Raw genomic sequence first — 14,142 nt, 5'->3', positions numbered from 1 at the left:
TGAGAAAGAGCACAGACCAAGAGGTTGGCATCAGTTATCCTGTGCTTTTGCTGAAAGATTAAATATGCAACTAGCCATAAAGATTAATGTAATGAAGCCTGTGACCTGTGTATAGGCCAATGATTTCAAACAAGTCTTAGAACTCTGATCTCCCATCACTATAGAACACTTGTTTCAAACCTGAAGCATTTTGTGAGCTGCAGGGTGGGCAAGACTACTAATTTTGTGGTAAGAATGACTCAATATTCCTTGCCCATGCGAGTATAAGAGTTGATAAGAGAACTTTGGAAAAGAGAAAAATCTTCAGTCTAGAACCCCAGTTCTAGAGTCTCTTCGAGACTGACTCCATGGAGAAAGAGAGATAAAAGACTTTGGGAAGGGGCAGATTTTCTGGTAGGAGAAATCCAGGTCCTCATTATTTCTCTGATTTCCTGCTCACTTCCTTAGAGACTTCAGGGAATTTCCCCTTGGATGAAATTTTGGCCTCTCTCTTGCTTAAACTATCTCTAGTAAATAAGTCAGAGATTATCATACAGATTTATGCTCTTTCAAATATGAGCTAACTTCCCATTTCCTCAATCTACTCAATTCCCATAATCTACTCCTCCATTTAACTCAGCTACACATATTCTCCTGACCTTACTGTCACCCACAAATGTTCTATGTTAATATACTTCAAAATTCCTTTACCTAATCATATTCTTTTACTATTCTTTTTCCCTATGCCTTTGACCCCCAAATTCATTTTTTGTCCCCATCATGACCCACATTCTCTTCACCTCTTAGTTCCTTTCAATGCTTTCATCCTTGGACACTCTTTTCTTCCATAATTTAACAATGTGGTGAACTAATTCAACTTGGCATTAACCTCTACTCTCAAATCCCTTGTTTGCTTGTTATATTACTGATCATAGCTGGCCACAGAAGGAGGTGAAAGGTGTATAACTGAAAAGCTGTGTACTTGCTATAAAATACAAATTTAATTAATTAATTAATTAATTTGTCAATTAATGGGCACAGCCTGATCCATGTGAAGAATCTCAGGTAGGTTTCTCACTCTAAGTATTAGTGAAATTTAAACATATATTTTTATAAACTAGTACTGGGGAACTCTTTTAAAAGAGAGGAAAGGGAAACCACAGCACTAAGAATAACTTTTTAGGATGACACTTCTGAGATTTTGGGCAATAGCCTTCCAAAGCAAGGGTCTTTTTAGTTCACATACCCATCTTCTCTCTTCCTTGAGCAAAGTATAATTATTCTAAAGTAACCATAATTGGTTCTACTTTTGGATCTTAGAGGGTAGGACAATGAACCTGATCTGATACCACTACAACTCCCCCAAGGTTTTTGTTTTGTTCTTGGAGGGGGGAAGGTTCAGGGGGAAAAAAGACAGAAATAACTAATGTTATAACGAGGTAATAGAGATTATTTAAATAAAGACTCCATAGCAGGGTGGTTTTTTTTCCTTTGTAGAGTGAAATTAAAATGAAATATTTGGGCATTTGCCATGTACAAGGCATTTTGAGGCACTATAAGAAAATTTCTTTTGGCCCAAGCCCATCAAGGAAATTCTGCACTGTGAAAGCTCTGATTTATTTAACAACCATCCTCTGAGGATCTCAAAGCTGCCTACAGAGCTGTGCTAGAGCCAGCTCCTATGTGCTCCAAAGAGCTGATTGTTAAATTTCAGTGTTAGCATTTATACCCCAGAATTTGGAAAACACTACAAATCAGTGCTTAATTTAATGCTCTGTTGATTGTCTAGAAAAAAAATGGCAAAAGATACATAAAACAAATTACACTTAAAAGGGTATCTTCCCTCCCCATTCCAGAACTGGTTGCCAAACACTTGCCTGCATACCTCTGCCTATACAGCACTGATTAGTAAAAAAGTAATGCTAATAGTTCACATTTCTATAAGGTTTTCCTTAAAACAATTCAGAGGAGGGAGGCAGAGTAGTATCATCCTCACTTTACAGAGGAGGAAGCCAATGCTCAGAGTGGTCAAGTGACGTGCTAACAACATTGCTTTGTTTTTTGGTTTCTTCACAGCAGAATGTAAATTCCTTGAAAACAGGGACCATTTGGGGTCTTTTTTGGTCTTTGTATCTTCAAAGTCTTGCACAGTGTAAGGCACACATTAGAGATTTAATAAATGCTTATTGAATTTAATTAAATTGAAGGGAACTGAATTGTGTTGGGGCAGGTACAAAATAGAACTCAAGTATATATACATACATATATATATATATATATATATATATATATATATATATATATTTCTAGGTATTATCCATAGCTCACTGGATCTCAAATCTTCCTCATTACTTAAGCCCAATTGCCCAGTCTTTATTTTTCTTCTGTCTTGGAATTAATACTTAGTATCAATTCTAAGGTGGAAGATAAGGGCTTAAAAATAATAACTCACCAGATCAATGTTTCCAAATGGCATAGTACAAGAATCAGAGTTCTTGGATTTGGAATTAGATAATTTAACCGCTGATCCATCACTTGCTATCTGTAGGAGTCCTGCTGAGTCACAATCCTTCTTTGGGTTGCCAGTTGCTTGGAGGGGTTAAACTTCAAGACCTCAAAGATCCTTTGTAGATCTAGATGCTATCGATCTCTAGTTTGTGTCTTGTATTGGGAAGAAAAAGGGGTGAATCCTTCAGAGTTAGAGAAGGAACATAACTAAATGCCATCAAGGAGACAGAAAAAGAGGGAATTTAAAAAGAGCTATGATAAAAAAGAAATGTTTGCCACAGGGAAGGAGATGATTGGAAACTTCAGGCATAGTGACTGAAGGAAATTGCTTACAAGGCAAAAGACAAAAAACAAGATGGGAAAATTCTGCCCTAAATGAGGCAATCTCTGAATAATCACTCTGGAGAGAGTTTTTCCTCACAGTTTTGGCACATACCTGACATGTTTAATGTCTTCTTAGCATAAAGGAAAAACAAATATTTTAACATGATACCTGATACCATCAAAAAATCATATTTCTGAAACAGTCCACTTTATTTGAAAGGCAGCAAGGCATCGTAGATGGGATGTTAGCCTAGAAACCAAGAAGATATGGTTCAAGTGAGACCTTCTATTTGACTACTGGTAACGACTTCCAAATACTCTGGTTAACTTTTTTAAAAACCTGCATCTTCAGCCTTAGAATGAATATTGAAAATTTATTCCAAGGCAGAAGAGCAGTAAAGGCTAGGCAATGAGGGTTAAGTAACTTGCCCAGGGTCACACAGCTAGGAAGTACATGAAGGCACATTTGAACCCAGAACCTCCTATTTCCAGGCATGGCTATATCCCCTGAGCCACCTCACTACCCTGACTCTGGTCAACTCTTCAAAAATATAAATATCACAAAGAATATGTTTCTATCTGGGACTTCTGGGGAATGAACCAATATGGCAGAGTAAACCAGAGCATCTCCCATGAGAATCCTCTCTAAACAATATTTAAATATCACCACAAAATAAATACAGGAGTGAAAGAATCAACAAGGAGACAAAATCAAACAACTTTCAAGAAAAGAAAAATCGAAAAGGTAGGCAGAGATTATTTGGGGCACTGGGGTGAGAAGAGAGCACGATCAGTAAGATTATAGCAAGGAGTAAAGAGCAAGCCTCACACTCATACCCCAAGTCTGCTGTCCCAGATCCAGAACCTGAGTCCAAACTAACATTCAGACTCTGAGATCCTGCCTGGGCAAATAGTGGGTCCAAGCCAACCCACATCCCTTGAAATTTCAAACCTGTGCAGATGTCCGGAGTCCCAGCCCAGGGAAGTCAGGGCTAAAATAGGCTGATCTGTGTGAATCCAGAGTGAAGTCAGGAGTCCCAGTCTAGGCTTGGGATAAAGACACAGTTCACAATTTGGGGTGGCTGATAATATTAAGTATAGTCATACCTTGACACACAAGTTTAATTCGTTCCATGGCCAAGCTTGTAACTCAATTTGCTGATGTGTCATATCTAATTTCCCCATTTAAATTAATGGAAATGCAATTAATCTGTTCCTGGCCCCCCAAAAAACACACAAATTTTGTTGTTTTATATGTTTTTAAATACAAAAATGTACTTTACAAATAACAAGTATATTTATAGATAATAAGAAGGAATGTAAAGAAATAAACGCTTATGAAATGGTATTTACCTTAAAGGTCAGATGAAGATACTGGCAGAGAAGGTTTTCATTTCATTTCATGTGTGCTATCGCTTAACATAACTTACTTTCTATACAAGTAACACTACATTTAAATGCAAAATTGACCTTACACATTACTTATAATATGTAACTTCTCTTTTTATAACATTTTGAGTGGATTGCACTTCCAAGTTCAACAGACAATAATCTTCAATTTAGTCATCCAGTCATGGGGACCAATAAGGAACTTCTTTATCAACCCCAAAACCAAGGCTTTTTGAACTTAACCAGAATATATCTCTCTGTAGAGCCAAAGTGCACATGCCTAGATAAATTGGAGGTGTTTCGGGCTAGTAGTTCAGAGGGTTCTTTGATCACCCCCTCTTATACCTCTATCTATGCCCATATCTATATCCATATCTGTCTGTCTATGACAGTATTTATATCTATGTCCACAGCTATGTCATTGTCTATATGTCTGTCTTTCAATGACTGTGTCAGTGTCTAAGTTTATATCTATGGTTGATTCTTTTCATTCACAGTAGTTTTGTTATTAAACTACTACCAGCCTCATAATTTTAGTTATTACAGTTTGATGAAGTCATCTTAAACACAGAATTAGTAAATAGTGACCCATTATAATAAGAGACCTGAAATAAGAAGGCAGAGCATCATTATGTTGTTTAACCTCAGCTGGGAATGTGCACATCTGCTGACTCAAATTTTTCACCACTCTTCACGTTTGATCCTCTGGAAGATAGATGTTGTGTTATTCCCATTTCATAGTCAAGGAAATGAAGGTAAATAAAGGCGGTGACTTGCCTAGAATTGCACAGCTAGTCAGGGGTGCATAGCTTTCACCAGCCAGTTTAAGGGCACATGACACAGAAAAAGGTAAAGGCCAACTACCCTAGGCATTTTCAGCTGAGTCATAGACCTATTGGGCTGCATGATTTGGGTTGGCATTTTCATATTTATGAAGAGGGTAACTCCATATTGTGGATCAAAAATGGAAGAGAAATAATAGAAGTTTCTTATTTAGAAATAGAGAGGCCCTGTGGCATTCACAATCTCACTTTCATAGTCACAGAACACTTCCTGAAAGACATGGTATTTCAGAATGACCTTAAAGCACAAGTATTGAATTTGGAGTTACAAGTAAATTTTAGTCTATAAGTGAATTTGCTAATAAGGAATCAAAGAATAATGATGGCCAGCTGCATATCTATATCTGAATTTCATCTATGGCACTCTGTCATCAATAAACATTTATTAAGTGCCTTCTATCTGCTAGACACATGGAAGCAGACAGATGGCTCAATAGATAGGCCTGGAGTTAGGAAGACTCAAGTTCAAATCCACCCTCTGACAATTTTTAGCTGTGTGACTCTGGCCAAACCATTTCACTTCTATTCATCATAATCCACTGGAAAAAGAAATGGCAAACCTCACAGACCATATGGCCCACTGGATCAAGAAAGAGTCAGACACAACTGAGCAACAACAATGTGTTAGGCACAGGATATAAAGAAGACTAAAAGTACCTCCTTGTTAAGAAGCTCACAATCTAATGGGGAAGACAACATAGAAACAAGATCTAGACAGGATACATTGGAAATAATCAATAGAGGGAAAGCATTAATTGTAAGAAGGATTAGAAAAGGCTTCCTGTAGAAGGTGCTATTTTAGCTGGGAATTAAAAGAAGCCAGGGAAGCCAGGAGGAAGAGATGAGGAAGGAGAGATTCAAGGTATGGGAGAGAGACAGTGAAAATTCTGAGAGTTGGGAGACAGCATGGTTTTTTTTTTTTTTTAAGAAGGAAATCAGTAAATTGGTAAATTTTATTTAATTAATTAATTTAGAATATTTTTCCATGGTGTGTCTTATTTGAAGAACAATTAGGAAGCCAGTGTCATTGGATCAAAGATTATGGAGTGGGGTGGGAGGGGTGGGAAGGTGGGAGAGGGGAGGGAATATAAGATATAAGAAGATGAAATCGGTATCAAAGCAGGTTATGATGACTCTGAATGACAAGCAAAAAATTTTATTAGCTCTATATCCATATACCTATAACTATATATTTAAATCTCTCTATATATATATGTTGATATATATGTTGATATGTAGATAGATATGTTGGAATGATCAGAACATCTATTCAACTCTCTATATAAATATATGTATAAAGATATATATCTAAGTCTATATTCACATATATAGACTTTATATCTTTTATAAATACATTATATCTAAAGATCTTTGTGAGAATGTGTTTTTCATATACTGTATGAATTCCTACATTTTATGGAGAACTACTGTGCATTATTGTGTCTGGGATCTGGGTCAGAAATACCATCTAGACTGGTGCTTTTTTGCATTTTCTTAGTCCTTGGGAATCCCAAAGAATATCTTCCTTCTAAACAGAATTTGGTTAATGAATGAAGGGGAGAAGGGTTTTCTGGGTATGTGGCCTGTCCAGCTGTAGGTATGGGAAGGGGTGGATAAGTTGATGGAAGACCTCTTAATTAGCTATCATCAATTAAATATGTCATGGGATGTTCAAGGGTGGGCCTCAATAATGAGCTCCTAAAAAGCTATTTATTAGACTACCTGACCCAGTTCAGGTCAGCCCTGGTCTCAAGAGAGCCATGGCAACCTGTATCACTTTATTGGTTATGATGCTGGCCTAATTGATAAAACTGATATAATCAATCAAATTATACTCTCACCCAAAATCATTTTCTTGAGATATTTTTAATTGTAATATCTCTATTTATACATACATAAAGAAATTAGAAGACTGTAGTATACTTGTTGCACACTCCTCCCCAGTACAATGGATAGGTAAGTAAGAGTTAGGTAAGCAGAGAGTGTATTGTTGCATCTCTAGTACTTGACAATAATACCTAGCACATAGTAGGTCCTTAGGAGGGGCTTGTTGAGTTGGCTTGAATCAAAGTCATTTTCAAAAGCCAATGGTAAAAGAAAATGGCAAGTGCTAAAAAACGTCAAATCTTCAAAGAATCATTATTTAGAACCAACTACCTTTCTGGAGCAGTTGAGACAGCTCTCCCCAAGCCCACTCCTGACTCACCCCACCCCACCCCCCTCCACCCCTACCTTCAAGGCACCTTCCAAAGCTCATTCTCCAGTTTTAAGAATGGCTTTTTACTCTGAAATCACTGCCTAGAATTAGAAGGCTTAGCAGAACCACAAGGCTAATGGAAACCATCTGAGCAGAGTGGCTTAGACCAGCCTAGCAGACAAATACCTGTTCTGGTTAATGGAATAGAGAAGAGCTGTTGAACAAGTTTGTTCTCTGACGTTCTCAGGACCATGACGATGTCAGCAGGTAACGTGTCTCTGTTCTTCTCAAGAAAGCCAAAAGCATCATATAAAACCTGTATCAGAAACAGTAAATAAGCAAAAAATAAGCCACCTGCTGTCAATAATGGGAAGAATTTGCCTAAGGTGAGTAATTAGTTGTGACAGAGTGGTTTTAAGACAGACCTCAGATCTGCCGCAGATGTGTGCTTTCTAAATCTGGACAATCAAGTCAAAAGGAAGCACAGGTGAATGTGTGGTTCCTGATGGGCTCCTTAGCCCTTGCTTCTTGTAAGAGGTCTCTTACAATGCAGGATAAATACATCACCAGGTAGAATGAGGACAAGAGTTGGTGTCAGAGCCAGGAAGCCCTGAGTTCAAATCTCACCTCTCACACATTCTGATCCTGGGCGAGTTGTAACCTCTCAGTGCTCTTGTTGCTGAGAAGGTAGAGGGAATTCCTCACAAGGAAATTCCTTATACTAATTAAATCAGAAGTCTGGTGCCTTCCCTATTTAGTTATGTACAGAAATGAATTGTGGTTGCTACTCTTTTTGTTATTACTACTTTTTTGTTCAGTCATTTCAGATTCTTCATGACTCCATATCAGATGTTCTTGGCAAAGATCCTGAACTGGTCTGCTATTTTGTTCTCCAGCTCATTTTACAGAGGAGGAAACTGAGGCAGAAGCAGACAGGGTTAAGTGGCTTGCCCAGGATCACACAGCTAATAAATGTCTAAAGCCATATTTGAACTCAGGAAGAGGGGTCTTCAGGGTCATTATACTGTCCACTGTACCATGTAGCACTACTACTACTACTACCACTACTACTACTACTACTACTACTACTACTACTACTACTACTACTACTACTACTACTACTACTACTACTACTACTACTACCACCACCACCTCCCCTCCCCCGATCCTCCTCCTTCTCCTCCTCCTACTGCTAGGATCCAATGTAGTGCTGTGAAGGAGCAAGGAGCCAGGTAGGTTTGAATCTCATCCCTGACACTTGGAATTTATGTGACAATAGACAAGCCACTTAAACTCTCTGAGCCTCTGTTTCTTCTATCTGCAATGGGAATAATAAGTCATCATTAAATTATTGCTTACATTTTGATTAAATTATTGAATTGGTACCATTAAGTCATACCTATTTCATGGGGCTGTAGTGAGAATCAAATGAGCTAATGTGAAGTGCTCTGTAACCAATGCTGCGTAATGAGAAGTTAGTCTTTTCTCTGCTTTCCATAAAACCTGATGTTTATCCAGATGAGCCTGGATCCTCTTAAGTCTCCTTCTCAGCTTAGATGTTTATTGTTTCACAGAATGAGGCTGTTGTGAACCACCCAGAAAGTGAACCTTATTAGGCAAGTTTAATCATAACTGTCAAGGAAATTATCTACTTTTTACTGTATCACCTCAAGGCAGACTCATGAAAGCAGAATTTAATCTGTTTTAAGAATGAACTGCATGTTTACTTGATATCCATCTACTCCTGTATTAGTGTATGCTTCTCTTTAGGCAGGAAAGTGTGTATACTTTATGTGACTACCTGAATAAAAGTCTATTTTGTTTGCCATGTTGTTTCAGTTGGGAAGGACTCCATATCCAAACAAAATTGCAAAATATCAAGCTATCAATAACTGAAAAGGACTGTGTATCAGGTGGGATGTCCAACCTACACCTTCTCCCCACTTTTTTTCTTTGAGGATATAATGGTGTCAGGTTCAGTCCCTAATTTCCTACTTTGAATATCTGAGAAAATATTGTAGGAAACAAAAATAATGGATTTTATTTGGGGAGAGGGTTCTAGTTGGAAGGGTAAGTATGTTTCTAAATACTTAATGACCAATCCAATATGATATTACGATATAAAATACTTTTAAAACAATTTGTTGCCCAATATGATATATAATTTGGTGTTTTTGTTGTTCCTTTGGAGGTGGAGATCTATCCCTTGCTCCCATGAGAGGGACAAGTTGGCAAGATGGGGAGAGAAGAGACCTCATCAGTCTCTTTAAAGTCTTGAGTCTTTGGTCTCTGCAATTACTTCATGAACTTCTGGCTTCCAACTTGAAAAAGAAGGCAATTGATGGCGACTGCTTCAGATGGCTGAGGGGAGAAAAAGACTCTGGAAAGAAGCTGCCACAAGAAGAGTTTCATCATGTCTCTGTCTCTGTCTCCAGCTTGCTATGCCAGAGGCTTCAGGGAATTTTTGCTTGGTTGAGATCTAGAACTCTCTCTCAGCTCAGCTGAGCTCCTTGCTCCCAATGAGAGCATTCCTTCTCGGATTTGCTACTGACTTGGACAAATGGGTTTTTTTGCTATCTCCTATGTGTGGTCATAGTAAAACTGGCATTTGGTGGGAAGGGAGTCAAGCCTAGGATCTAAAAATGGATCCTTTCTTCCCCATGAAAGAAACAGCCACTGGAAGTTTAGCTTGAACCTGAAAAGCACATCCTCTAGATTAATAATAAGGGAGTACAGAGATATATTTCTAGCCTGATATCTCCTCTCTGAGGTGGGCAGAATGGCCAAGCTTCTGGCTTCAACCTCCTGCTTCCTAAACTGGCATAAATTAAAGTCTCCCTTGGAGAACAGAGGCAGGGAGAAGAAGCTAGACATGTCTATTTTTATATCCCTTCAAGCCACACAATACCCAGTGCTACATGGAAGGGACAGCTTCACTACATTCTTTATAGCATTTTATCGTTATCTTTTTTAAAAAACCCACTGATATCTTTTTTTTAATATTACCTTCATTTTCTAATCTCTCCTCTTTTCCCTTTTCAGTTACCCATTAAAATACTAAGTTCAGCCAAAGTAACTACTATTAACCATAGCGATGTTATATATACTGTTACAGAGTGGGCTGTCTAGTCTGCAACGAAGAGAGAGAAGTGCATTTTCATATCTCCTTCCTGTGGCCAAACCTGGTCTTTGTAATTTCACAGTACTCAATTTTGATTTTGATTCTTGTTCTTTCCAGTAGAGTCATTATGTATATCGTTTGCCTGGTTCTGCTTACTTCACTTTGCATCAGGTCATATAATTCTTCCCATTCTCCTCTATATTCTTTATAGTTATTGTTTATTAGGGCATAATAATATTTTATTATTTTGGAGTTTTCAATGCTTTTTTTTAAACCCTTACCTTACACCTTGGAATCAATACTATATATTGGTTCCAAGGTAGAGGAGTGGTAAGGGCTAAGCACTGGAGATTAAATGACTTGCCCAGGGTAACCCAGCTAGGAAATATCTGAGACCAGATTTGAACTCAGGACCTCCCGTCTCTGGACCTGGCTCTCAACCCACTGAGCTACTCAGCTGCCTCCCAAGGCTTTTCTTATGCATTACTTTTATTGGATGTAACATCTCCTTGAGGTAATCAGAACAAGTATATTATAGATAAAATCTCAAACTTAACATATTCAAAACAGAACTCATCAACTTATCTTTCACCCCCCAAACCTACCCCATTTCCACACTTTAGTTTTTCTGCGGAAGGCATCACCATTCTGTCAGTCTGGCATTCAAAGTCCTACAAAACCAAACTGCTTCACTACCACCACCACCATTACCACCTTCTCAATCTTACTCCTTGTCATATACTCTTCAGTCCAGTGACACTGGCTTTCTTTACATTCCACAAACAAGACACTTCATCCCTTAGGTCTGAGCATTTTCTCTGGCTGTCCCTATGCCTGGAATGCTCCCTCTCCTTATCTCTGCCTACTGGCTTCCTTCAAGTCCTAACTAAAATCCTATATTCTACAAGAAGACTTTCTTAACCTCTCTTAATTCTAGTGTCTTCCCTCCTTAAATTATTACCCTTTTACACTCTTTATATCTGTTTGTACATATTTATTTGCCGCTTGTATTTTCTCACTAGATTATGAACTTCTTGAGGGCAGGGACTAGTTTTTGCCTTTTTATATCCCCAGCACTTAGTGGAGTGTCTGGCACATACTAGATATTTAATAAATGTTTATTGACTCACTGATTGACTGATTGGTAATAACTCCCAGCTCTTCCTTAAGCCACATATCCAATAAGTTGCCGAATCTTGCCATTTCAACTTCAACAACATCTCTCACATCTAATTTCTCCTTTATTCTCAAAGGACTATCTCCCAGACTCTCATCACCTCCGACCTAGAGTATTTTTTAAACTTGTACTTTCTGTCTTAGAATTAATATTAAATATCAGTTCCAAGGCAGAAGAGTGGTAAGGGCTGGGCAATTGGGGTTAAGTGACTTGCCTGCAATCATACAGCTAGGAAGTGTTCGGATTTGAACCCAGAACTTCTTGTCTTCAGGCTTGGATCTCAATCCACTGAGTCACCTAGCTGATCCCTATAATGGGCTCTTATTTGCTTTCCCTGCCCCAAGTCTTTTCTCATTCCAGCCTATCCTCTACACAGCTGACAAAGTGATTTTCCATAAGTATAGGGCTGGTCATGATGTTCCACCACTCAACAAACTCCAGTGGCTCCCTATAGAATCTGTAATTAAATACCTAGAATATACTCACTCCTCTCCTTTGCTTCATCAAATCTTTCTCTTCCTTCAAAATTCAGCTTGAGATCCTTTTCCGCATGAAATCTTCCCTGATTCTGGCATATGTGGGTACTCTCCATTTCCAAATTACTCTTTATTTAACCTTTTGGCTTTTATTTGTGTTGGTTCTTATGATAATTATTCTGTATACAATCTAATGGTCTTGTCTCTTTAAAATGTATACAAGCTCCTTGCAAATAGTGATTGTTTATATTTCAGTCAATTAATAAATATCAATTAAGTACCTACTATGTACCAGGTACTGTGCTAAATACTGAAGATGCAAAGAAAGGAAAAGACAGTCCTTGCTATCAAGGAGCTCACTCTAGTGTCTACCCTACCACACTGCCTTGCATAAGGCAGATACTTAAAAACATATTGATTGATTGACAAAAATAAAATAAAAATAGAGGTAACTAGGTAGCACCGTGGATAGAGCACCAGGCCAGGAGTCCAGAAGATCTGGGTTAAAACCTAGCCTCACACACTTCCTAGCTCTGTGACCCTGGACAAGTCATCTAACCATAATTGTTTAGCCCTGCCACTCTTCTTAGACTTGATACTAATCAAAATATATCTAAAAAGAAAAAGAAAAATAGGTCAAATAGCCTAAGTGTTTTTCTCAAGACTGTATAATAAGTGGTAGGACTAAGAACCAGGGCTTCAGACTTAAAGTGCATTGATTTTTACTGGTTCTGATACTATATTAACTCTTCTGAATTACAAAGATAAATTTAGTACATTGTTATTTTTAGGGAAGCATAAGGTTGAAAAAATGCACTAGGAGACATCTAGTGGTAGAATAACTTGCACAACAAATTGTTGAGGATCAGTGGGGGATCCTAGACTTGTGAAACAGATAAATATTATTCTAAGGAAAACTAATTCAAGACTTCAAAGAGCATATGTGGATTGATTACAGATATCCTTGGTCTATCTGTCTGCCTTTCTTTCCATCTCTCCATCCTTCCATCTGTCTGTACATCTATCTATCTATCTATCTATCTATCTATCTATCTATCTATCTATCCATCCATCCATATATCCATCCATCCAACTATCTATCTGTCTATCTGTCCATTTAGATATCTTAAAATATATACTAAATAAGTTTCAAGAAAGAAAAGGAGGTCATATAAGTCATCTTCAGTCTTCTAGCTCACAGTCTTGATTCTGTGCCCTTAGCCCTTTGTTCCCCTGCCTCCTTGTCCTACCACCATTCATTCCCAGTCAACATTCTTCCACCATAGGTTACCTCCAACACCCACCTCTTCTGCTCCAGCTCCTATGTTATTGAAAACCATTGGAGAGTGTCATGCAGTTGAACCAATTGAATCCTCTATAAATTTGTATTTTCTAATCTCAAATGGGTCCACAATAGTTCATGGCAATACTTTTCCTTTTTACTGATTGACTCCATCATATGCCATTCATTTGTAAAATAGGGATAATAATGATATTTATATCATTTGCTACATAGAGATGTGAAGAAAATACTTTTAAACTTTAAAACCCTATATAAATGAGTTTTAACTGTAGTTAGGCATTGATACTGAAGGCATTGAATGTCTTTAAGTAGTAGAAGCAGAACATAGCTCTTGATTAGGATCCAAAATAAAACTCTCTTTAAATAAGAATTGTTTTTTTAGTCTGATTTTTCAATGATGTTTGGCAAAATTAACTTTTAATTATGTTATATATATATATATATATTTTTTTTTTAAACCCTTACCTTCTGTCTTGAGCCAACTGGCTCCAAGGCAGAAGAGTGGTAAGGACTAGGCAATGGGGATTAAGTGACTTGCCCAGGGTCACACAGCTGGGAAGTGTCTGAGGCCATATTTGAACCAATGGCCTCCTGTCTCTAGGCCTGGCTCTAAATCCACTGAGCTACCCAGCTGCCCCCTGTTATATATATATTTTAAAAGGCAATCTTGACAGAATATTTTAAAATTTCCCTCTTTCCTTTTTCCTCTCTTTTTTCTCTTCTTTCTTCTTTTCTACCTTTCTTTTCTTTTCTTTTCTTTTCTTTTCTTTCTTTTCTTTTTTTTTCTTTGCCTTCCAATCTCACCTAGGCTGGAAGTGCAGGGGCT

General features: G+C 37.8%; 1 protein-coding gene across 1 annotated transcript in view; it reads right to left on the bottom strand.

Annotated features, from left to right (window-relative positions):
• MYO3B (myosin IIIB) overlaps nt 1–14,142 on the bottom strand; it is a 700,839-nt gene that overhangs the window by 369,781 nt on the left and 316,916 nt on the right. Inside the window, exon 22 of the mRNA XM_056793985.1 lies at nt 7,426–7,555. Coding sequence (XP_056649963.1) covers nt 7,426–7,555 — 130 coding nt within the window. The remainder of the gene's footprint in view (nt 1–7,425; nt 7,556–14,142) is intronic.

Source organism: Monodelphis domestica, chromosome 4, assembly GCF_027887165.1.
Source record: "Monodelphis domestica isolate mMonDom1 chromosome 4, mMonDom1.pri, whole genome shotgun sequence".
NCBI lineage: Eukaryota > Metazoa > Chordata > Mammalia > Didelphimorphia > Didelphidae > Monodelphis > Monodelphis domestica.
The sequence above is the reverse complement of the archived record's forward strand: the minus strand, read 5'-3'. Positions and strand labels throughout refer to the sequence as shown.